This window comes from Python bivittatus, unplaced genomic scaffold (genome assembly GCF_059951505.1).
Source record: "Python bivittatus isolate LINGU-HERP-01145 unplaced genomic scaffold, Pbiv_v1 ctg000790_np1212, whole genome shotgun sequence".
Taxonomy (NCBI): domain Eukaryota; kingdom Metazoa; phylum Chordata; class Lepidosauria; order Squamata; family Pythonidae; genus Python; species Python bivittatus.
In genome coordinates this window covers 4,419,560-4,446,258 of record NW_028277110.1, presented here as the reverse complement: position 1 = coordinate 4,446,258, position 26,699 = coordinate 4,419,560, and the positions used below count along the sequence as shown (strand labels likewise).

At 41.1% G+C, this 26,699-nt stretch overlaps 1 protein-coding gene across 2 annotated transcripts in view; it reads right to left on the bottom strand.

The window, feature by feature from the left end:
* Window positions 1-26,699, bottom strand: part of LOC103057723 (vascular endothelial growth factor receptor kdr-like) — a 166,922-nt gene that overhangs the window by 62,906 nt on the left and 77,317 nt on the right. For both annotated transcript variants that reach the window (XM_088129275.1, XM_088129276.1), the window contains exons 6-11: window positions 26,529-26,665; window positions 25,759-25,924; window positions 24,501-24,621; window positions 22,286-22,458; window positions 10,765-10,915; window positions 843-963 (exon numbers count right to left, since the gene is read on the bottom strand). In XM_088129275.1, the coding sequence (XP_087985401.1) occupies window positions 843-963; window positions 10,765-10,915; window positions 22,286-22,458; window positions 24,501-24,621; window positions 25,759-25,924; window positions 26,529-26,665 (869 nt within the window). The remainder of the gene's footprint in view (window positions 1-842; window positions 964-10,764; window positions 10,916-22,285; window positions 22,459-24,500; window positions 24,622-25,758; window positions 25,925-26,528; window positions 26,666-26,699) is intronic.

Below are 26,699 nucleotides of genomic sequence, written 5' to 3'. Positions count from 1 at the left end.
AAAGATGCTAGGAAAATGGGAAATGATGCAACAGTCATTCCTATTTTAATCGGGATAACTCTTAATATTATTAGGAAGGAAGGAAGGAAGGAAGGAAGGAAGGAAGGAAGGAAGGAAGGAAGGAAGGAAGGAAGGAAGAAAGAAAGAAAGAAAGAAAGAAAGAAAGAAAGAAAGAAAGAAAGAAAGAAAGAAAGAAAGAAAGAAAGAAAAGAAAGAAAGAGGAAGGGAGGGAGGGAGGGGAGGGAGAGAAGAGAAGAGAAGAGAAGAGAAGAGAAGAGAAGAGAAGAGAAGAGAAGAGAAGAGAAGAGAAGAGAAGAGAAGAGAAGAGAAGAGGAATTCTTAAAACCAGTTAGCATTCTTCGCTCCTTCCCTAAAAAGAACATTTTCCCAAATTGGAGAAAATGAGATTTTGTTTAGTATTTGCTCGATCTCTGTGGGTCTGGGACTGTGCCACATACGGAATACCGAACATGGCTGGAATGGCAGCGTGAGGGAAGATTGGAGGCTGTGAAGCGAACTGCGCTTGCAAGCATTCAGAGGCCGTCAGAAGGCTCTTTCGCTGTGAGAAAGCTCATGGCGAAAGCGCTCCTTGCACGTTCTCAGGCTCGAGGCCAGAAGGGTTGTGGAGTGAGTCATGCATTTTTGGAGAATTCCTGGGGCGGGGAGGGGGGAGCGAGTGATGTCATGGTCAGACTCCAGCATTCCAAGCACCGATGAGAGCTGCAACTGCTCCCAGGGTGGAAAAATTCCAGGCATGTCAAGAATTTGGTACTAGGAAAGAATTAGTCCTTGGGAAACTCACGACAGGAGAACTGAGCACATCCCACATGCTTTAATTTTACCTTTAACATATTGCCATGTGTTAACTGCATATTTTTGATGTCCTTGATCCTGTTGGCTAAATATGGAGTTTCATGGCTGACGTTTTCCTGCACCTTGATTTTTTCCCCACGTTGGTTGCATCTAGGAGGGGGGGAAGAAAAGGAAAATTGAAACCGCTGCATCTGTTGTGCCCATTCCTGGCTTGCGGTGTGATTTCTGGAGACTTAAGGAGCCTTCCCCAACCTCACATCTTCCAGCTGTAGGATTACAACTCCCATGACCCTTGGCCATTGGTCATACTGGCCGAAGGTATTAGCAGTCGTAGTCCTACATCTCAAGGACATCAGACTGGAAAAGCTTCCTCTAAGGGTTTCTTGTTTTTTTGTGCCAGACTTGCTCTTAGTCCATTCCAGCACCAGAATTTGGAGGGCAAGTTACGAACGTCCTACAAACGCAGAAGTGACCAGATAAGCAAACCAAAAATTCACTCAGCTGCTTCAGCTCTATTTGCAAGCGCCTTAAGAAGGAGAAATGATACTTTTGATGGTCATGAGGGCTCTAAGAACGGGATGCAAGCCAGGGTTCAACTTCACTAAGAGTCAGCATCATTGGGCATCTTCTAAGGCCATCATTCCAGCAAGAGGCTCTCAGCCAAACCCCAGCGTCTCCTGGCCAATATTTTTGGTGATTGCTGTCTCAGCTGTTCTGGTGAACTCTCCTTCTTCAAGGAAGGTGGAAAAACCAAGAAATAGATGGTGGGGCCTCTGTGGGCTGGGCCAGGAGGGACTTGCAAGCCAATGGGCACCAGAAACAGAGCCGATGTGCTTTTGGCCTTGGAGCATGGAAACAAATTACCATGTCCCCTCCCCCAGAAATGCAGTTATATGGTTTGAAAGCTGCAGGAGAGTCACTTGCAGACCTTCAAAACTGCCATCGAGTCTCAAAATAACAAAATAATAGCAGCATTCACAGATTGCATTATGCCATATGACAGTCTGGGATTTTGGTTTAGCATGTTGAGTGAACCCAGTAATGTGCAAACCATAGTTTATGGCTTAGTGAGATAAACTGTTGGTTCTTCAAGAAACCATGGTTAAAATTAACCATACCTTTGGATGGCTTTGGGGAACTACAGAGATGGCTTGATCATGGGACATTTGGAATTTCTTCTATCAATTATCACTTAATTCCAGATTTCCTAACCTGGTGCCTTGCAAACCAGATGGTAAACTACAAATCCCTTATTTCAGGATAATGGGGAAACTAGATATGTAATAAACAATTTTGTTTAATCCAAAAGCATCCAACTGAATTTATTCAGGGTTTGATTCATTTTGGACACCTACAATCTATAGAACTACAAGGGAGATTAAAGTAGAATCCTATTTTTCGTATAACCAAGTGAGGTTTACCCCTGAGTAAACCTGAGAAGAATGCACTCAATACATCAGTTAATACAAGTTCATAATTTCAAGTATTTTGAATCAGGAGTGTGCAAATTAGCATGGAACCTGCTAATTTGCACACTCCTCCTTTGGTGTAGAGCAGGTTCTTCTAGTGGTGTTGAACTAAAATTCCCATCTCCCCGAGCCAGCAGTCAAAACTGTGAGAGGTTTATCTAGAGGGTACCAGATTATGGCATGCTATTGCACAGATATAACCATCTAAGCAACAGCCTGTATCAAATGTTTGTGTTGTCGCTAACGGGCATTCAAATGAACCCCATCAATAAACGAAGTTGGGCTAATCTTTATTTCAGCCTTCCTACCCCTATCTGATGTGTTACTTTCAGCACTTATACCTCCCCATCAGATTCAACCTGGGCTGCATCAGACAGGATGCACTGAAATGAAAAGCTAAGAAGACCAAGATATTGTGGATCAGTAGGAAACCTGGTTTATGGAGGGAGTTTCAGGCTGTTTGAGAAGAGGTGTCACCCTTCCTGAATGAGCAGGATCTTTGATATTCCATTGCCCTAGATTTCCAAATGACAGCAAAGATCATGGGCCAGATTCTTTGACAGCTGCCTAAAACTGAAAGTTATTCTCTTCAATGATTTTCACATAGTTCTCTCTAGAGCAAGATTTACTGAGAAGAATGGGATGGGGTTACAAGAATTCCAGCAACTGAACTATTTCCCATTTAAAACTAATCTCAAATATTTTTGCAGACTTCTTAATTTTCTTTCTAACAGCCTTCCTAAGATTTAGCAAAAAGGAGGGGGCTTTCCACTGCCAAGGGAGAAATTTGCAGCTGGCTGTTTACACAATAGTTCTCTGAACCCTTATCAGCCTGGGAACCAATTATTACATCAAGAGACCATTTGGATATTACATTTAGTGCACCAGCAGTGACAGTTTCACAGCTGTTCATAACTAGCAATAACTTATCCATGCTCTGTTTACATTACCACTAGCTAATCCTAAGGAACATATTATACAGCCATTCTTGAAGAACTTCCGAAAGTTTCAGTTAATGTAAACTGAGTCCACCAGACAACTAACTAATACATGATCGTATTTGTGAAAGCTAGTTCTTATATGATCAAATGTAACCAACGTGAACTAGATAAAGCTGTTACCAAAACAAGGAACAGATGGAAATTTTACAGAGAGTAGGCAGGAGAAAAAGCCACATTTGAACTTGTTTCCTTCTTTTCATTCCATTAAAAAAAAAAAGAATATTGATATTATAAATAGAGCTTGCGTTTGTTAGATAGCAGTGATTAGAGCTCTTTCACAATGGCTTCTCAGCTTTTCTTCAATAAGATCTACTTACCAGAAACTCCTGGATTTTGGTGGGCCTGTTTAATTGTTTCAAATCCAGACTTCAGGTCTGACAATATCACACTAAACATTGTGATCACACAGATCAACATTGTCTGCCAGATGGCTTACAGGCCCAAATTAATAAAGATGCTGCCTCTCTGAGAGACCACTTCACTTGTTATGCACTGCTCTAATTTGGATGTTCAGTTTTGCCCTTTAAAAGATGCTCCAACTTGTCAGGCATGTGGAAAAGGACCTTAGCATACAAACTGTGGGAAAAACTTACTATGGTGTTAGGAAAGGTCCCTGCTCTTTTGGCATCACCAAGAGTGTCGGAAGGCAGTTCTTCAAGTCATGCGTTTACATGTACTATATAATTGCTGCTGTTTTTAAGGTTCACGTTTCAGATTATTATAAACCGGTACTTCTATTTTTTTTTTTAATGTGCTTGAATTATTTTGTTCTGTATTTTATTATTTTTCTGTTCTCAACTGTCTTGAATGCTTTCTTGGGGATGCAAAGGAGAGAGCAAAAGATCAGTGATACTTTCTGAAGGTTAATTATACAATCCTTAGGACAACAGCACTCATCTTTAAGGTGCCAGAAGTCTTCACTGCTTTTGTACAACAAATTTATATTCTAGACTCTCCATAAGAGGGGTCAAAATAGTCAAAACGGTGGCTGTGATGACACAATCAAACCCCCATCTTTTTGTTACGAGCATTGCACATGTGCCACACAAAAAAACCCAGCAAGGTCATAGCCATCGTCTTGATCTTTCTGACCGTCCCTGTGGCTACACCTCTGGAGGCCATGAAGATAAGGAACTAGCATTTCCTTGAGGGAATCTTAATCCTGAATTCCTTATTTATGCTGAAGGCATAGAATGAGGAAGGCAGAAGCTCCTGATCTTATCCCAATGCCCGGTGCTACCTTGGCAGGAAAGAAAAAAACCGTGCCAGCCTCTCCTTGCAGGTACAGAAAGTTCACAAATGCTCTTACACTCAAAACTAATACATACGGAGCCAGGTGGCTGTGGGAAACCATACCTGTGCAACCTGCTGAAAAATATGCCCATTGTTCCTGCCATCTCCTAACCATGCCTTTTCCTCCACTTTATGTGCATCCTGTCATTGTATTCTACAAGAGTCTCGTTGCTTCTAAAATCATTAAAATCCAAACTAAATTCCCTTTTGAGTTGGGCTTGACTCCTGATGGTTTCAGGTGCACAACTCTATTGTGTTCTTGGCTCCAAACAGAAGGATTTCCCCATTGCTTTCTTCTAGGAAGTGTTTTCGATTTAGCTTTCAGCCGTGGCCCTCCCTGGAAATCCTCCATCGCACCACTAAGCAGGTTGACCTTGCTTTGCTTCCTGGTTCAGGCAAAATCAGCCCGTGATTGCCCCCTGCTGAGTTGCTAGCAGTTAAAAGGACTTCACAAAACATGAGGCTAAAAAGCAGAAGGGCACGTTGTGAGATATCAGCAAGGGAACAGAAGAAGGTGGATTATTCACATGAGCCCAATGCACAGCAAGGTGTTTGTTCCTTCTGAGTTGCAAATTTGATTCAACAGGAAGCGTGGGGCACAGGAATTTATCCACTGGTGCTTCTTAAACATCTAATGCTGTTGCTGTAGAATCCATGAATGGCAGGAAAGCTGCACCACGAAAATGAAGTCTAAAATTCAGCCAGAGGGAGCCAGGTTAGGGAAGCGTGTACTAAAAACTGAGAAGAAGAATTTCAGTTTTGCCTCCGTTCTCATTTACAACCTTAGCTTTACTTACTTGGGTTTCTATGTTAGTTTTCACTCTTGTTCCTTTCTTGCCTGCTACTCATGTTAACATTTCAGGTCAAAATGTTTTTGCCTGCTGCGGACATAATCGATCAGCGCAACATCCTTGCGGTGATTATGGTGTGGGTACTTACGTTTGCAGAGGTAACTGTCAACCATCGATCAATAACCCCAACCCCTTTTTTGGAGAAGCATGAGATAGCCGAAATATAGAGGACATAATTGATTGGTGTACAAAACTCACTGGTGGGCAATAAAGGAACAAGAGCCTTACTTTCTATTTTTTTTTAAAGTAAAAAAGACTCCAAACAGTGGTGTCTACATGGTTGGGTGCATCAAGACTGGCAAGATGGCACATGGAGCAATGCAATGGAAGCCTGGCCCGTTTGGGATGTAAGTGCAATGTTGATACACTTTGCAATACTCCATCCACCCCCTTGCTGATTTTGACCCCTCCTGCACCTTCCACTAATTCCAAATGAAAGTAGCTACACATTTTATCCCTATCTGTGCATTTTGGCAAGCAATTAGACTGAATAAAAACCATTTTTGAACATTATCTTCACAAATACAAGCTTTTTTGCCCATGCTTCTTCCTACAATAACTTTTTTGAAGATCTTTTTAGATGGGGGAACTGTCCTGAAAAATTCAGACACACAACTATGGTTTGTTTTGTTCTATCCGTCGCCTCTGGAACGGCAAATCAGGTCAGCTTGCATTAACATGCAGACTGAATATTTCCCCACGCCCAAGTGGACGGGCAAATGACTAACACCATTTTAAAATGACACCACTGGCAACTTTCCAAAAGAGGAATGTTATCAGGGTGAGGCAAAAATGGAGCATTGCTCAGAAAGAGAGGTTCTAGGAACCTATGATGGTTAGGGTTAGCTTCCAAAAGTGGAGTTTTATATGGGTTGCCCAGCCTAGGTATAATGCAAAGCACCCAATGCACATTGTCCCCTTGATTTTCATGTTACAGCTTAAGCTTTTTTCAGATCATGGTTACGTTGAAATAAAATCACCAACCCTACAGAAGGGAGTTTTGCTGCAATGTGCCCAGAGATTTCCCATTGTGTGAATATTTTCTGGGGACCAGACTTCTTGCACTACTGAAAACAAGGGGGGGGGACATGGTCCAGAACATCTCAAAGAGGAAATTCCCATCACTTCTGTGACTTTGGAGAAACTTATTTGGCTAGTTATCCAAAGAACTATCAGGGGGTATGTCCTTGAGCCACTGATGAATCTACGACCCCAACTTCAGACATTTTTCTATTGATGTTCTTCCCATGACAGTAACTCCCTACTCCCAAGAAAAACTTGAAGGGGTGGGGGGAGAACATAGCTTATTTCTTTAATATTCCTCCATCTGTCCTTTATTGTTGTATGTGGAAAACCTAACTCCCTCCAACTTTCTTCCTACAGCAGAGAAGGGTTAAAGTGCATGAAGATTGTTACCTTTGGCTCCAACTGGCATTCGCCAAGAGAAGTATTTTCCATTCAGGCCTGAGCCAAGGGTCTCATGTGGGTTGCTATGCTAATATTTCAACAGGAACAAAGGAAATTGCCTGTTTGTCTACAGGCATTGGGCAGCATCACATGTTTAACTCAACAAAATCCCTGTTTAGCACATTTAAGCTTCACCAGCCACCCCTCCTTTACTCCTAGAATCTCACAAAATAAGAAAGAAAGGCAGTTGTGAGGTTGTCTCATCTTGAAATCTACCAATTCATTATTATGTATGTGTGTTGAGAGGTAGGGTGAAACTAAAGATAGGACGCTGCTTTCAACATCAGTGCAAGCAGCAAAAGAGACACAGAGATTTGGTCAGATTGTTTGACTTTTGGGCAGACTTGTGGAATGTGATGCTCCAAGGCAATGAAAGCATATATTATTGGATTCTTAGTTTCTCTGAGCTTGGCTGTTTTCCTACAGATGTTTTTTGCAAGCTCAAAGAACACCATGAACCTAACAGTTCTATCTTGCATTACATATATTCTGTCTTTTTGAAAGGATATGTTACATGCAGAAGGTCAGGGCCCAGCATCTTCAGTTAAAAGAAACTCAGGTAAGATCCCTGCCTGAGACATAGGAAGATGAAACCAGCCAACATGCCTTCTAGTCCAGCATCATGATACCCACAGTGGCAACTAGATGCCCCTGAGAAATCCCAAGTAGGGCCTGAAGTCAATAGCTTGCTCTTAAATTTAATTGGAAGTAATAGGTGCTCAGTGAAAGCTACGTCTGCATCTAGGCTACTAGTACCATTATGACTAACATCAATTGATAGACTTCTCTTTCATGAATTTGTCTCATCAGAAGTTGTCTAAAGAAGATGGCCACCACCACATCTTGCTTGTATTCCCAAATCCCAAGTCAATGGTGTGTTGTGGGAATATGGGCTTGTCCAGTTTCAGTCCAAGTTGGCCACCATATTAGATATTTCTATATTTTATAATAGTGTCCCATTCTTGCAGGTCCTGGAGCAACTACATCTTGGAGGAATCTTCTTCTCCATGTTTCCTGACTCCATGGGTGGCTAAGTACTGATAGTGCCTCTGCCAGACGTGATTTTCACCATATCTCCTCTCTTCTTTCTGAGTCAATAAATCCTATGATCTGCTCTTTCCCTAATCATTAAACTCTGGTAGTTCTCATCTGTTTTCCTTTCCCTTCACACAGCACAGGCTTCATCCATTTGTTCACACTCACAAAATGTAATAGCGTAATAGTGCCTAGGTTGCTAATCTTTGTAATCACAGAATTATAAGCTTCATAATACATGGGATATATCTTTTTAGGGTAGAGGGGGAAATGGGGATGATTACCCTGGGCTCACAGATATGTGTGGAGAGGTCATTCCAGACAGTTCACTATCTGAACTGATTAGAAAGATTTATACATGTTATTCATGGCACTACAGCTAACAAACTAGATCCCCACATCTTGTTTCAGCATGCTTGGAGAGAACAAAACATGCACTGACATTGGATAGAGTAAGAAGAAAGGACATATGAAGCCAGGGGTCTTCCCTAATTTTTTGCCCATAATCCACTGGGCCACAGGTGTCTATGGGTGGGTGGGATCAAAAAAGTCAAGATGCATATTAAAAAGGGGTGGGGTTACTACCAACAATACAAGAATGGTTGTTAAAACTGATGGAAACGGCAGAAAATGATAAACTGACTTGTTTATTAAAAGAAAATTCAAATAATTATTATCTTAAAGAATGGAAACCATTGATGGACTATTTGCAAAATGCAGGCAGGGCGAAGCTTACATGGGGATTTGAAGATTAGATTATAAATGTAATGGGATATGTTTTGACAAAGAATTATTCCTACTTAATGCATTAAAAACTAGCACTTATGACACTCTTATTATTCCTAAGACCAGAGTTAGATTGGAAGTTATCTATTTTTCATGTCTTTTTTCTTTTTCTTTTACTTTATCTCACTTTTTCTTTTCCTTTTCTTTATAATTTGTATTTTCAATTTTCTTTTTCATTTCTAACTTTTAACTTTGTAGTCTTAAAATTTCAATAAAATACTATAAATAAAAAAAGGGGGTGGGGTTCCAATCAGCCACTATCTTGACTTTATGACCTCCTCTGCAGATCACCCTGGATTGGGCCAAGAGAGAAAGTAACTATTCCCAAAGCCTCCCAGTTAGCTCAGTGGTTGAATGAGGTGTTCATACTTTGGTCTCTCTGATCCAAGTCCAACATATGAACTTGCTACACTATTCTAAAATTCTCATTTTTAATTGAATTCCCAGCTTCAGCTCTGTCACAAGCAGGGCTTAACAACTCAGGGATCAAATCTCTTCTCAAAATACCACTCACTCTCTGTTGTTTGGACATTGGCTCTTCCCCTCTTTGCTTCTCATGTCAGAGTAGGCAAAGCCAACTTGGTTTCTGAACTGGCCTGAAGACTCCATGAGATACATTCAGCAGGAGCCCGTTTATTTCCTTTGAAGCAGCTGTTTCAGTTGGAATCTCTAAACAACTTCAAAACTTCCCACTGGGTTGTCAATGTTTTTTGGTAGTTGTTTATGTGGAAGAACTTTAACCCCTTGCAGTCACACTGACTGGGGTAATGTCTGTTTCAAATCTGGCTGCAGTTCTCAGATTTTGGTTCACCAATTTGAAAGTAGGGCTCAAATCTCTGACATTTAATGGGTAGAGCTTAGGAGTTCAAGGGTGGGGCCTAATGAAGGGGTGGGGCTTGCAGTCACCTGATAACCTCCTTTTGATGCTGAATTACTTCTCTTAAATGCAGTAATCACATTTTACAAGGTGACTAGCTGGACAATGAGAAGCTGTTGAGGAGTTTCTAGATTTCTACCTAGAGGATATTCATTAGGTTTACAATCAACCTTTTATCCAAGGCCTCAAGTTGGCATAATAGCAGCCACAAAAACCATATTTGTGAGGTAGATGGTAACTGGGCCCACAGATCTATAGATTAGTCACATAATCTGTCATTAGCAAACTTCTCCCTAGAACTAGATGGCTGTTGAAGGAAACAAGAATGTCCCAATAACTTAATGATGCCAACATATGAGTTTTGTGCATCCATTGGACACAGCACAAAGTTACACCAGTGGAAGATACTCAAAGCTGTTTTGATCCATCTTGACAAATGCATTAAGGCAAATAACCTACAAGTTGTGATCAAACATGGATAGAGCTGAGGGTACCCCTTGCAGTTTCCTTTCTTCTGCTTCTCTGTCCATCCACCCTATCTTTAAAAAGTGCATTTTCAACATGCCCCATGAAGCATTTGCTTACAGAATTCATCATTTCAAGAAGTTTGAAAAAAGTAAGACAAATCCATACAGGAAATGTACTTCATTATATTCATAGTTAAATGAAACCTTCATGTTTGACACCAAATGCTGGAAACATCCCATAACATGTTGTGCTTATGGATAAATTTCTGCAATGGAAGACAAGTGTCCAGCTAGAAGGATCTCTGGTGTAATGTAGGATAGGATTGTTCTTATCCTTTTGACCCAAACTTAGTCTTTCACAACTTCTTCCATAACTTAAGAGTTGAAGGAGCATTATCATACATTAAAGCCTACAGCCTTTGACCATCAAGCAATGCCTGGCTCACTTCTACAAAATCCCAACAATCTCTCCAGCAGATAGCAAATAGTATTTCTTACTTGGTTTTCTATATCTTGAGAAGCCCATAAGTATTGTTTTTGAGTAATAGAGGACATGGGTGACTATGAAGGGCAAGCAACATGATTCAATCTATATAACTCACTCTACTTGTGCAACCGTGTTATGATGTATATGACACTATTATGGCTTCTGCCACATACCAGTGATGGGGAAGATCGATATACTATATAGTTCTGATTACTTACTGGTTATCTGCATGGTTACATGGCTCCCACTCCCAGTGTATGGAAGGAAGAGGCCATCCACTTGCTGTGCAGTGAAGGCTATACTCTCTTCCTTTGGTGACCAGCTCAGTACTGGTAAAGTCAGTCTCCTTTTCATAAATGTGGGGTCTCTCTGAAGATGAAGAAAATAAAACTGTTAGGATGGCTTTCTCAAGAAAGAAGTAATAGCATACCTAAGGACTGAGATCTTTAAGAACTATGCAGTCTCTACAGAGAGGTTTGTTGTAACATGTGGGAATATGGCAAAAGCAGCTGAGAACCTGGCTGTCCCATAAGGAGCAATGCTGCTTAGAGACTAGTATCCGGGATTAATCCCAACCGATGAACTTGACCTAAAGCCTTGCACATTCTAGATCATAGGATGGTCTTTTCCACGTAAGAGCTTTGATCCATCGAGTTCAGTATTTTTTTCCTCCATGTGGGCACAACCTGCATCTCCCCTCTGCCAAATTTAAGGACTGATTGCAGCCCTCTTTTCAGATGCCACTGATTTGGAATAAACTCCTCCTCCTCCTCTTCATCATAGATTTAATATAGCCACCCATCCCCGGGGACTCTCACTGGCTTACAAAATATAATACTAAATTAAAACAATTAAAGACAAAAACAAGACAGCTCAGACTAAACAACCATTGAAACAAAGCATGACACCCCCTCCTCCCCAAACAATGCAAATGCAAAACAGTGTTGGCCCTCCAGATGAATTAAATTACAAACATAGATGCGCAGATCAGAATAGACCTGGTTTGTACTAAAATTTGCTCAGTGTGTCTTTGGGTGTATTACAGATTCCGTTACATACAGAGTTGCAAAAAAAAAAAAAAAATCAGCATTCATTTTTTGTGATTTGCATACTCTTTCCTCAAATCTGTGCTGTATTAACATAAGTGCCTCGAAAGCCTTTTTGGAATGTTCCTGCAGGGTCATTCTTTTTAATGTAAACTTTCCCGCCACACGCCTTTTTCTTTTCTTTTATTAAAAGAACCCATAATAACCTCTTTAGCGTGCCATTGTCAAAAATATACATCCTATCTTTTATTTTATTATATACATTCTCATTTATTTTTAGATTCTATTATATTCATTGTTTTCTTGTTATATATCTACATGTATGTAACAGTCCTACTGCTGGATATTTTACTGAATGTCCACAGTAGGACTGTAATAAACTGATTGGATTGGATCTGATACATCCTGTGGGAATGCTTCTCTCACAATCAGGGTTGGGGTAGATTTCCCTAGGAGCCTGGCGTAAAGTAAGTAAACCTACAAGCAACTTACGTATACACTGTTATCACAAATAACAGTGATAGTCAGGTTTCAAAACATGTATTAGATCTGGCAGCCAGTTGGCTTGGTGGATCCACAGTCACAAGGGAATCTGGGATGCGCGCGTGTCAAAAAAGTCCAGATGGAAGCCAAACCATGTGATCACAGTCCCACCCCTTTCTAACATATGCTGCTGGCCAGGACTCACATTGTTGTGGCCACCATCAGCTTCCTATGTCAGTAACTTTGCCTAGCTGTGATTCCATGAGCGTATGTATGAATAAGCCAGCTCAGGATCTTCCATCCATTCCGGTGACTCTAAACAAACTCAGAATGATTGTATTCTCCAGTGGGGGCCGTGGCTCATTCAACTATATGCTCGTTATTCTTTGACATCAGTTCTTTTGCAGATGCTAGTAATAAGGAAAAGGATGAATTCTGCTGAACATTTTTGAGACTGTTTCAAGTGAGGATCAAGAATGCCCGCTGCTCAGTGAAGGAACACATACTTTGGACACAGAAAATGCAACTTGGAGCATCCTTGCTTAAAAGGTCGTGGAGGAAGGACATGTAAGGCCCTCGAGATCCCCTGCAGGAGTTTGATTTCGAATGAGGCCATTTCTGTGCTCTGATATCTCCACTTCCTTAGCCGGTCCAGAGGGACGCAAAGGCTTTCGTCAAGATAATCGCATTCCAATTGCTTAGTGCTGTGAGCTTAAGAGCAGTGATTAAACCTATCTAGCAAGCAGATAGAATCTTTCTATCTTCTATTTGGTGGCAGGAATGAACAGATGAATGCTTGCATTCTCTGATTGTAATATGCATTTTTCCACTTAGCACTTAATTAAAATAATGGCTTATAGGAGGTGCAGATGCACTTTTCATTACCCAATTAATTTTTTTAAAGTACATTGCATTATTAAATATTATGTGAAACCTGAAATCAGACATAATGAATCAGGGAATAAAGTAATCACTGCTGGAGAAACAAAAAGAGCAATTATTTACTTTAAACTGGAAAGATAAAGCCATTGAATGCACTGTTTTCTTTAAACACACACACACATTTGCACACATACCAGTACAACTGCATGATCATGGAGGAAGTTATAAAGACAGTGTAAGAACTCGTGATGAAAGCAAGGGCTTTGGGTCAGGAAAATAAAGTTCTGTTTGGTTGATTGTTATTGAGAACAGATTGTGGGCAATAAATCTGCAATAACAAGTTACTATGGCAACCAAGTTTTCTAGCAGCTTAAGGTCCAGCGTGGAATTAAATGGTCCACTTGTAGCTGGCACAAAAAGGAACATTTTCAAAGTTTTCCGGCCTTTGCATATTTTAATACAAAAAATATGAAGTGACACTATTTGGGATAGCTCAACCATATGTTTAAGACAGAATTCTGCTGCTTCCTCCTATGTGCTCCTTCAAACATAGTTGTTCACCCGTGCCACGCACTCACCAACCCATCAGCTGGCTATCCTACAACATAGTTCTTATGTCCATTTCACTCCCCTGAGGGTGTCCCAACAGCCTTCAGCACAATGAAAAAGCTATTTTGCATGAAAAGTCAGAAGGACAATTCACTGTCCTTCTAGACGCAACTCCCAAAGTTGTTGCTTTCTTCTGTTTAATGGTCCTGAATGAAACAGATCATCATCTTTCCTTCCTTGCACCCAGTAAAGCCAATAAAGACAGAGCACGGTGGGAAAACTCAAGTGTAGAGATCATAATATTTTACTTCTCAATTCAGCCTTTCCCAATGGAAGGTCCTTTGCATACATTCCCAGTCAACGCACTTGTGAATGTGGGGATTTTGCTGTCCCAACATATCTGACACCCATTTGAAGAAGTTGGCTTAGATGTTTACCAGGATGAGGAGCAGAGAGTGAGTTGCTTGGTTTCTCACACCTCATGAGACATCCACCTCTACCCTAAGTCAATGCTTTCGACGCACTCAAAGCTTTTGCTCTCTCACTTAGCTAGGTCTCCTCCACCTAGAACTACAAATGTGTAGATTGGTGTAAATGTGATCTGTGTTACTGAGCACATTTCCATTCCAGCAGATTTATATCTGAAATGTTCTAAAAGAGTAACCTAAATTTTCCAGCTCATTGAGAGGAAAAGGAAAACTCTTATATTTTAGAAGATGCACCACATATTGAGATTCTTGGATTCCTCTTCCTTTTCATAGGAAATATGCCCTAGGTGGGGCTATCAGGAGAGTCTGTCTCTTATCTGCCCTAATTCCTGGACTGACCATGGGATGGTATACGGTCAGATGGTCATTCCAAGAAATGCTGCAAAGAAACATTAGCCTCTTCTGAGAGTCTTCTCCTCCTCCAACAATTTTGCTGTAGGAAGACAAAAAAGAAGGCCAACAGCTTCACTCCACCTGCCACTCAACAAATAGTCAGCTTTCTATCTGAAAAGCGCCAGCCCGCTTTTGCTGTTGGGTCTGCAGAGTGTCTGACCATAATGCAGAACATGGACGCTGGAATTTTAGCGTTTGACGAGAGGAGAATGAGGACAGGCAGTACTATGGAAGGGCCAAGGCCCCGTTTCAAACTTTTCTCTCTGAATCAGCTATGAACTATAGAATAGAAAAAGTGGATGATGGTCAGTTGTCCTCGTGGGACTTTCAAGTGTGAGTTAATGCTTCCCACAAGAGTAGGAATCCAAAGGGTTAGGGACGGAGATTGCTATCTTGATCTACTTTGGGAGAATTTGCATAAGCAGCTTTTTGTTGTTGTCTTTCTTAGCATTTGTCCCACACTGTTGCAGGATCCACTTGTTTTGCACTATGCTTAGCTAATTCTTTCAGCAAAACTCATGGATGCATGATGTGACAAGGAGTTTTGTTTTTCAGCCAGCTCATCGCACAGCCTGATGCTGATTTGGGCTGAACGGGAGTGACTGGTCCAAGGTCACCCGGCTGCTTTCTAGGTCTAAGAGAGGCCCAGATCCTGGATCTCCCTGCTCCTAATCCAGTCCCTTAACCACTACACCACACTAGCTATCTGCAAAGCATCTTCCAATCATCAGAAGTTTGATCTGGAGGCTTTAAGAAGTGTAAGAAGTGGAACAGAATGTCTCTTTTGTCCATTGTCCCTTTTCAACCTGCACGTTTTCCTGGGATTTTGCCTGATTTTGCCAGGCAGAGAAGCTCTTCCCTATTTCTAACTCTTCTCATTCCCTTCAATGAAGAGAATTTGCTCTTGAAAATTCTTCTAAAGTATCTTTCAAAGGAGGAGAGGGTTTCTCTTCTCATAACAAATTTATGCAAAATTTAGAAAAACTGTTTCTGCCCTGCTCTGAGTCAGATCCGCAGGTGACCTACACTGAACTGTACAGTTTTTCTCTTTTCTTTCCACCTCATTGGCTTTGTACATAGAAAAAAAGGAAACTGGGTTTTTAAGCAGCTTCTTTTCTGTATGAACACGTGGCAACAACCTATGCCAAAATCTATATATAACTTGAGTCGCACTTGAAATTATGCATCTCATGATGAATTTAATAAGACAAGAACTGCAAAACAAAGTTGTTTTTAGAAAAATAAAAGCTTCTGTCTCTCACACACAAACAGTCCTGTCTAATTGGTAGGAACTGGAACTTACTAAAATGACACCCTTGTAAAAAACTAATGAGAGATGAACTGGCAGGGAAGCTTCTGTTGACACCAGAGTAATACATTGCTACAAATAACCTGCTTTGTTTATAGATGCACAAATTTAATTGCTGTGAATTCTCACAAAGCCATTCAGTTCCACCCCAGGTCCTGAATTCCGAGCTAGTAGAGCAAATTTCAGAGTCACTTGATGAAATTCTGTTGACAGGTTCAAATTGTTGACTTGTTCCAATTCAATGGTTCAGATTGATTCAGAAAGTCAAGCTGATTATATATGTTAGTTCAGCACTGAATTGACTTGACAAAATGACTTTTGCCTTCCAAATTGCACCATCCACTTGATGCTTCCAATTCAGTAATTGATCTGAAAGACCTATCTGATTCGGAAAGATGATTTGATCTGATTTAATCACTCTGGAGTCTTTGACCAGTTTGAAGATCAGACTGACCTCCATTGTGGTAAAAATACCAAGCTTGTTTTTTAGATGTATGTCATCTGATAACTGCAATATTAGTGGATTGATGTGTGGAAAAGAATGGCCACAGGGTAAACACTGTCGTTCGGAGAGGGGTAGAGCAGACTTTCAGTGATTTCCATGGCAGAGGCGTAATTGAAAACCTTCTTCTCCAGCATTGTAAGTCTGTGTGGCTCAGTTTCCCCATCCCTACATCTTGGTACCACCCATGCAAACTTTTTATTAAATACCTACAAGCAACATGCGCAGCCCATGTTCACGCAGTACACAGTACACCAATCCTAAACCTGTTCTTTTCCACAAACAAATAAAGCATATGATGGTTTCATGAAAAGGCCTGGTTCTGGTTGTTAAGGCAATGGCTGGGTTTCCCACAATCCAACTTGCATTGCCAATTTCACAGCCAATTTCACAGCCAACTACACAGCCAATTTCACCTATTTAAAAGCCTTGGGTGCAGATTGCCTCATCGTCTGATGCCATGAATTGGCCTTCAGAAGATTATATATTTTATATAACCATCGTACATACATTTAATCAATAAAAGGACTAGTATAATACTGAAACTCTGACTGATTTAACCAAAAATCCTTTTCTCCAACTAGAAATAAATTGAAATTTTGGTCACTTTTAGCCAGCTTTTTGGGGCATTTTTTTCATCTGGAAAATATACTGACAGTAGAAAGAAACAGTTTATTAATGGTTCTCTCATCTCCTTCCCCCAGCCCAGAAATATTTCATTTCTTCCTAGTGTTACCTTTCCTTTTATTTTCAGAATCACCATTTGGAGCAAAGAGCAAAGAGTCATATCATCAAAAGGCCACTCTAAAGCACAGGGATAATGGAAGAGTTAACATTAAGTCCATGCCACTTTCATTTTTTAAAAGAATGCAACAATCACTTTCATTTTTGTTCCTTGGCAACCTATGAATACAGCCATTCAAACAAGGAGCATTTTCAAACCTCTTTTGTCATTTCCAGACCATGTCCCTTAAAATCTGCCTTGAGGAACAGCTGATAGTCTCTGTCTCTTAATTATTTGCGGTCTTAGTATATTGGATGTAATTGAAATTCAGTAAACGAAGTATCTTAGATGACCATTAGAGAAATTCCAACAGGGCAAAGAAATCTTAAAGAATTGCACAATGAAAACAGAATTTAAAAAATCTTATAGAGATACATGCTAAACTTAGGCAAGGAGTAAATTAAAGCTAGGGGGAAAAATTAAGGAAAAAAAATATTCATTTGGCCATTCATATATCATGGTTTGGATATTAATAGTGTACTGTCTCTGCACTCCATCAAATATCTAAACCTTGGAGTTAAATCTAAGATCATTTTTTAAAAACAAAAACCAAGCTAGGTTCTACACCTCTTCAAAGAAATGCTTCTCCTCACTGTAATTACCAAATTTTATGATATCAGCTGTCACATGCTAGCTGATGCATGGTCACTGCCTCATATTGTAAGACAAGACATGTTTAGGGGCAAACGTTGTGCTTCCTTAGAGCTAATCCTAGGAATTGCAAAAGGCCACAGAATGCTAAAGCCAGTTTGTGTCATTTCATAAAACGGCCTAATAAATTTTCAGGCAGCTTCGTCGGAAATGCTGTTGTTGCATAAACGTCCCTGGAAAGACCTTGTAAAATTCAGTTTATTTGTTTTAGGGTGAGAATGAAAAATCTCCATACTTCACCATAAGTAGTTTTTAAGTCCCCTCTACTTGCTTTGTACTCGGGCCCGGAATAACTACTTTCTCCCACGTTTCTCATTCTTGGCGCACCAGGACGTGTAGTCGCCAGCTGTTTGTTAAGATCACCTTTTGCTCTCTCCCCACCCATCTCAAATGCTTCAAGACATTTGCTTCATGAAGCTCTGGCTCTCAACCGAAATTTCCTCCAACAAAACACAAACATTGCAAACCACCAACTTCTTGGAAGCTCTTGATGTGCAAATATGTAAAGGAAGAATATTTTTTTTAAGTGATGGACCACCTCCTGGAGATTCATGAGGTCTGCACAAAAACCAACAGGAGAATTGCTCTTGCCAGATTAAATACCATCTGTCTCCAGAGCAGGCTGGGAACATGGGTGGCCCAAGCAGAATGCTTCTACGTGCAAGGAATAATCCTTGCAACTTTAATGTCTGCAGTGGCCTGGGGGTTAGGGAGAAAGGGCATTGCTCGAATCTTTCCCTGGCAAGATGCTCACGATGGATCTGCTCCTGGATCCTCTGGAAGTTTGATCAAGTATGAACAGAGCAGTACATTCTGGAGTTTCAACCCTAAATGCCCTTCCTTAAACTTACCTCTTCTCTTTCACTAGCAACCATGTGAGTGTCTCCAACCAGCTCCCAACTCTATCCTTAATGCTAACCTATCTGTAACCTTAACCCTTGGCTTGTGGCTCAAGAGTGGTCAAAATGGTTGGGCATGTCCTGTTATTGTGCTGCTATCATCATCATCATCATCATCATCAATAATAATAATAATAATTAGCAATTTTTAAGTCAGCCAGTTTTTACATAACTACCTGTAGAGTGCAGGAACAGACAAGAAGGATTCACCAGCAAAACAGGTAGCCAGTGGTCTCCTGTTGCTTCTCTGTTATCCATTTTATCAAGTATTGTTTATTGTCTGAACATTTTAACATGTGCATGAGATTTCAAGTTGATGGCCTTTGGCCATGGCAAAGGATGAATGAAATTGTTTCCGACAGCTAGCATACAGAAACAATTCGTAGCGAGTTCAGTGATATGCAACAGCAGTCAGTGTATGTCAGTCTTTACTATGTAAGATAATGATGAGGCTTTGGAAAATGATCCAAATTATCATTATAATGATAAGAGGTCATCCAATGAAGCTGACTGGAAGGGGATGTAGAACAAAAGTTCTTCCCAAAGCACATAATTAACCTGTGGAGCTCATTGTCACAAGATGCTGTGCTGGCTACTAACTTTTGATGGCTTTAAAGAGGATTGGATGAATGTAAGAAGGTTAATTCCACCAAGAGATCCAGTTTGGTGTAGTGATTAAGGTATCAGGCTAGAAACCAGGAGACCATAAGTCCTGGTCCTGCCTTAGGCACAAAGCCAGCTCGGGGACCTTGGGCCAATCCTTCTCTCTCAGCCCTAGGAAGGAAGCAATGGCAATAACTAGGTAGCACATACATTTTAGTCATCATCATCGTCGTCATCATCATCATGCAGAGCTGGTGGCATGATGCTGCAACACTGCTTTAATCTTTTTTTGAAAAATGCCTCCAATCCTGCAGATGCCTCTGTATGGGGGCGATGACGAGGGGGTGGGGGCATGAGGCCCAAAATGCCAAGATGGTGGCTTTGATCACACAGTTGTCACATCCATCTCGACTCTTTTGACTCCCAGATGCTCCTGATCACCATAGATTTAGATCAGGGCATTAATAAATTGGCAGTTTGGTCTTTAGTCCCTTCCTAATGATTCCTAACATAGAATTCACTTTTGGTTTACAGTACAGTAATCGTACCCTGACGGTAACAGAAACGCAGAGAGTTCTGACAAGGAGAGAAAGCTAAATGTATGGCCGTTGTTGAAGTACAGCCATGTACTGACAATTAATCATCATCATCCTAATAAATAATCAACTAATGAAACTGATTTTCTATCACTCCAGTGCAGAACTAGTTTTCTCCTTATTCATTTATATTAAAGCCAGTCAGATCTTTGGCAGAAAAACAAGCGCTTTCTGGCCATATCCTTCTTTTTTTTTTTTTACATGCAGGAAGGGGGGTTGGAATAATCTGCTACCAAAAATGAAACATCTGCTCTTTATTATCTCTCACTTGCCCTCTTTGCAGAGCAATATTTCTCCACGGTGCACATTATCAGCATTCCTTGAGCTGGTAATGTTTTCGATAAGTGACATCTTTACAATAATTGCAATAATGGTCCCCAATTAATTCACCCTGCCAGGCTGATGCATGACAGAAGAACAATGGGGAGTACTTGTGTGTGAAATTGCACACAAATTTGGAAATGGCACGCTGACAGGAACATTGGACTCGAGGCAACACGCAACCATCGCTTGCGTTAGCTGCTGGAGGGTTCTTGCCAAGCCTGTTTTGTTGGTCCTGTTATTTAGGAACAGTCTATTCTTATGCTAAAACAAACAAACAGTGATCCTGACATGTACACAAGGGCCCCTGTTTGCACAAGAGGGGATCCATTAGCCATACTTCATATGGCCTGGATTCAAGCAACTGTTACGTTGCATAAAAGCGGTCATGTAACTGAATCAAATGGGTTCCTTGCCTACTAGTCGGTCATATTTAATGATTAAATCACACACACACACAAGAACACTGTAGAAGAAGCTGCTAGTGTTGGGCACTGAATTTATTCATTCATCAATGGATGAATTGTTTTACACACACACACACCCTCTCTCTCTTTCCCCACATGCACATCCAGGCACACAAACAGACATATTGTTTGCATTTCTTCAATTCTTTGTCGGTGGTTAACTGCTCTGTCTCTTTGCTTGCTTTATTTGCACCCAGGGCATCTGCAAAAAAAGTCAAGATGGGCCCTATGCCCTTGTGATTGTAACCTAGCCCCCTTTTGAATTGCATTTGTGGGTGTCAACTTAACTTTTTTGACACCCCATGCAGATGCCCCTGGTTTCACCCACACAGATTCTGGTGGGAAATTGAAACAGAGAATTGGACTGATTCATCATCTCTTCCCTGACTAACCAAATAGATAAGATCAGGGTGAAGAGACAAAGCTCCACAAGACCCAAGTGTGTTCTTCCTCTGAAAGGAAGAAATGATTAGCGTCACTCAGATCAGTGTTGTTTCCCCTCCTCGTTTTTTAAAGGACTCACCTCAGTCCACAGCAGAATTGCCCTCAGGCCCAAAACAGAGAAGCTCAACTCAACCTACTGAGAAGGAATTCTGGCATCAACCAAAATCTGACAGGCCAGATTCACACTACAGAATAAGGGCTACTGTGTAAAGGCCACTAGTCTTGCCTGGGCTCTTGACTTTTCAAACCAAAGGAAAGGAAGTCCAAGTCAAGGAGCACTTAGTATATTGCAACTACCAGCACATTCAACAATGGCCTAGAAGAAATAGTTGCGATGCTGTCCAGTGTAACCATTTTGACCCCAGGAAGGATGGTCAACCCTGTGTCACCCTGATAATCCAAAAATAAATGTGCTGTAAAAGATGTTCAAGATCCAGGGAGAACTTGAGACTGAGCTAAGATACAGAGTGAGCTAAAACTTTACAAAAACTTATCACAGTATTCTTCTTTTACTTCTTCCATGTAGTAACCAACTAGAATTGTTTTACTCTATTGGAGTGCCAGGCGAGGATGTTCCCTCTAGCATTTTTCCCCTTACCAGTTGATGAAAAAGGATGTGCTCTCAAAATAGCTCTTGAAGGAGAAGAAAAAGTTGATGACCTTCTCATGTCTGGATTGGGCTTTTCCAGCACTTAAGAGGGATGACGTGGTCAAGGCAGAGTTGTGAATGGCCTCAGTGTCATTACACAACCCTCTCACCAGCAGTCTGAAGCCTTCACAGCTTCTGGGGCTTCCATGAAAACTTAAGGGAAAACCTCAAGTGGGAACTCTTTCTGGGGCTCTTTTCCAGGAGCAGCTTTGCTGTCCCTGTGGGAGGGACTTCTGCCTTTGAGAAAGCGTTGGAGAATTTCTTCTGGAGAAACTGTCCACGCAATTTATCTAGATGCACATCTGGTGGAGAATTTTGAAAGGTCAAGAGTGGACTTGCTGGTGTGAGCAGCTTTCTGCTCCCATTCCCATCATAGATCGTCCCTCAAATGTCCTTTTGCCTTGATAGCATATTGACTAGATGCCATTTTTGCAGTGACCTGTCAGTTCTGAATTTTTGTTGCTGACCCAGCATGGCACTAGAATAATGATGGTAGGAATAGCAGTTGCAGTAGAAATAGTGAAATAGTCATATAATGATAGTACTAGCCATAATAGTATCATCCTTGAGTATTTGTTCTAGGTCTACAGGCCAACTAAATGTGTGGTCCTTCTGCTTTGCACTTTTGTCTGGCCTTGCACCCTGGAAGAAAAGGAATAAGCTAGAAACTTACCAAGGACAACAAGTTGGATGGTGAGGTTTTTATAGAGGCCATACTTCGTGTTCTTCAAATGTAGGGTAAAGTTCCCAGCATGCTTCGGTCTCACATCCCTGATGATTATCCTGTACCTCACAGGGTCTAATTCATAGCAGTCACTCGCTTTGGTCAGGTTGCCATCTTTGTACCTTAGTTGAACCAGAAAGGGTGGGAATGAAAATCAGCTAAGACAAAGGAACAGGGGACATCACATTTCAGAGCAAATTTAATTCTCTAATAGCCTAGATGTTCAGGCCAGTTCCCTCTCCACCCTGCCCAGGTGGAATGTTCCCCACTTTTCCATGAATCAGACCGATCATACGGTAAATTCCCAGTGATCAGTGACTGATTTCTCCTTGCACTGGAGGTCAAACCAGCTTTTCTCAACTGGTGAACTTCAGAGGTTTGGGGACCATCCTCTGTTGGTGATAGCTGAGAATTCTGGCAGTTTTGCCCCCACAAATCCTGAGGGAGTCACACTGAAGACATGTAATTCAGAGATGGCAAAAGAGTTTGATCAGATGATTAAATGGATCGTGAGCTTTCAATGTCATTCATTTCACAAAGCTGGATTCTTATCTCTCTGGTCAGGTTTCATTGTAGGGACACAGGGAACAAAACTTTAAAGCTCTAATGTTTGAATGCTCTATTGCAATATGATATTATGGTAAAAAGCCTGGGAGGCTGTGGTCCCAAAAATCAAGATAGTGGCCAAGATGGTGCCATGGAAGTTCTATCTGTTTCTTATGTGTGACACAGCCGCCATCCTGACCTTTTCGACTATGCACTATGTTCACACCTGAAGACTATCCATCCAAGAATTAGGCCATAGGCCACAAAAACTGAGACTGAAATAAATCTATTAAGCATTAAACCACCATGTTACTTGCAGCAGGAAAGGACAGTGAAGAGAAGCACATCAGTGTTTACAGCATAATCATTTTTCTTTCTGCTCCTATTGGCAAGGAACTGAAAACTATGTTGGCAAATTTAGGAGGCTTTTAAAAGCTCATTCTCTGAGTTTGAGAGTTGGGGAGTGGGAGGCAACGATTGGTGTCAGCTGCAGGACTGGAGAGACGCTGCCATTTTGTGGGTGTACTGGGGGCATGGAAATGCTATGGGTCCACAGCTGTTCCTGCAACCCTAAATCCTGGCTTCTTGGCCCCCTTCCTTGTTGGTCCTATCAAAGCTAGAACTCTATTCTTAGGGAGATAAGGTCTGGATTTTGGATATTGCTGTTGTTATTTCTTTACGTCTCTGAAGTACCTGAATTGGCTAACCGATTGTGTGAAAACCTACAGCCGTTAAAGTGACTGTCAATCATATTTAATCCGGCTTTGTTAGTTTCTGGAAATTGTTTTCTAAGCAGTGAAGAGTGTTCATGCAGAAGTAGCCCAGTCTGCCAAATGATTTCTTCCATGCTGTGGCCCTGCCCATTTCATGTGATGGAAAAGAAACAGCTTCTAAAATGTTTTGCAAAGGAGAAGAACATTTTGTGAGATGGCTGTGATGAGTCATTGGGTACTTGCATTGAGCAAAGGTCTAAGGCAAAGGAGGTGACAGGAATATCCTGTCTTCTACTGATCCAAGATGCCAGGAGGCAAGTCTTCCAGGAGAACCATCTCAGGCAGGAAGCAAAAGCAGACAGGGAAAAAGGGTCACAGGGGAATGGGGTGGAAAGGGATGGTAAGAGATGTAAGGCAACAAACAAAACCCATAAACTTAGCCCTCGTGAAACAGTAAACTTAACTCGGACAATCTACAGGGATCCTATAGCACCCTGAACGTGAGAAGAGAAAGTGAAGCTTGTCTTGCAAGGCTAGAAAAATCTTGGTAGATAGATTTTGGTATGAAGGTACCCAAGGGAAGGGCTCATTGAACAGCATAGGACATCCAGGTTGAAACCTTCATTTAATTATCAAACTGTCTGAAAACATCCTCATATATGAGATTAGAGGAAAGTATTGTGTACAGTGTCTTGGAGGAGGAGGGGGGAGGAGGAGGAGGAGGAAGGAGAAGAAGAGGAGGAGGAGGAGGAGGAGGAGGAGGAGGAGGAGGAGGAGGAGGAGGAGGAGGAGGAAGAGGAAGAGGAGGGGAAGGAGGGGGAGGAGGAGATGTAAACAATTGCAATTATACTGTTTCCCCAAATATGAATTTTGCTGCAGTTTAGGAGCCCCTTCTTAGTCCTTACCAAGTCACATCAGGAGGAGGAAAAGCATCAGCCTTCCAAACCAGCTTCAGTACTTTTTGCCCTTCATGGGCCTCATAATACAGTTGTTGTTTCTTTTTGGCAAAATTAATGAAAGCTTGTTCTTCAATAAAGAAGAAAGAGAGTAAAAGTTAATTCCAAATTTGCCCAAATGTTCTTCTGGGCATTAAAATACAATTGTGCAAAAGATAGCAGGTAAGAAGAAGAGACAACAAGGCAGATGTGATATGGGAAAAAGCAAGAAATGGGATGGCCATTCTTATGTCTTTTAAAGCATGTGGTATTTATTTTTCATGGGTGTAGTGACATTTTATTAATTTAACTCTGAGGCACAGCTTGATCTGTAAGTAATTGTGAAGAACATTCAACGTATGAAAGCAACAGGGACATTTTAAAAACACCCATTCTAAGTGAAGGCTGGTGAAGGAAACAACACACAGGCACAATCTTTTGTGGACAGTATTTCTTTTAACTCTTGAATTAATGGCTTTCTCATAGCATGCAATCATTTTTTTTCCTGACCCACAATTGGGGAATTATTAAAATATATCAACACCACACAGCAGCAGATGGTCCACGCCACTGAAGGGTGATTTTTGTTTGGTTTCAGCTGTGAACACAATATTTTTCAAAATGACAATATATTATGAAACATTTCTGGAATTTCTTGAAGGTAGCTACAAAAATGAAAAGCTATTATTCCCTGGTATATCCTTCAAGATATACATAGGTGCAAATTTAGAATATTGCATGAGATTTTGCCCGGATGGACCCTCTGACTAGCTTGGAGTCTAAAAATGATGGTGGCAGAATGGAGACTGAGGACAGGTGCTGAGTCTAAACCACAGAGATTGTGATATAAGCAACTGGGAAGTTGATGGAGCAGAAGAAATTACTTATTTTTAGCCACCAATGTTGACCAAAAAATTGAGACCTCCTCTCCCGCACCCCCCCCCCCAACAAAGCAACTTTGGTGCAAATTAACTGGGCTGGGGGAAGTTGGAAATGCTAAGACTGCTGGCTTGGGTGATGAATGAGGCTGATTTAAGTCAACATTGAGGTTGGAAGGTATGAAGCTTTCTCAAAGGAGGGAGCTATGTTGGTTCTGGAGGGGCCTTATCAGCAAGGGAGGGAATCATATAATGTGGTCCTGGCAGCTTGCACAAAAGTGGCATTTCCTGACCACACCTCTTTCGACACCCATTTCTATTTGGTCATCCCATTTTGAGGTCATTCTTACTGTATATTATGACTGTAGTATTGACTTCCATGACTCCTTCGGATGTATTGATTGCTTCGCATATATAATGCCCTTTATCCTCCATTGTAACATTCATGATAGTTACATTACTAGAGACTTTGACAAAGGTGGTTCCCCAGACAATATTCTTTATTGGCCTTGGTTCCTAGAAGGGACAAGAGAGAGGCACAGAAAAACTTGCACTGAGCTCAGTTCAAAATCTCCAAATTAAAAATCCATAAAGGGGAATATCATTATGTCCTTTGCCAGATGTGTGCATGGTAGGATTGATGGGAGTAGACTTCAAGAGTCTTAGAAGATGACCAAGGAGTCCCTTCTTCCTTGTTTAATGTTTAAAAGGCACTTCAAGGAGTAATTTTCTTTTCTGGGATTTTATGGATCACTGAGAAATCCCATGGACAGTCCAGGAGGTGTTCTAAAAAGAGGTCCCTGTCCTTTAATGAGTCTTGCACTACCACAAACATTCTGATTTGTTTTTCTAACTTTAAAAGGCGGGGTGCACGCCTCGTGTTTATTTAGTGGTACAGACATTTTTAATCCTTCTTTCCATGCTTATTTGTAGTCCTCTACTGATATAGTTTAAGCCCCTTGGTCAACAATGGGCAATTGAATGTTTATTTAGGAAAGCTAACGAACATGCAGTGGATCCATTTCTGAAGAACCAAGGCCACAAATCTTCAGAAAAGAGGCACACACTTTAAGCAGGCAAAGGACTTGCCCCAACTAAGGGACAGATTGGAATGACTCACTCTCTTTCCTGGAAATTTCCATATAAGTGCTATCCGTCCATTTACGTAAGTCTCTGCTTTGCATTTCAAGTTGAGGGTTTCTCCAACCAGAAGTTTTTTGGGAGCTGCTTTCACAGTCAGGTTCCAAACCCTGTTCACTAAAATAAATAAGAAAGTCAATGATCAAACATC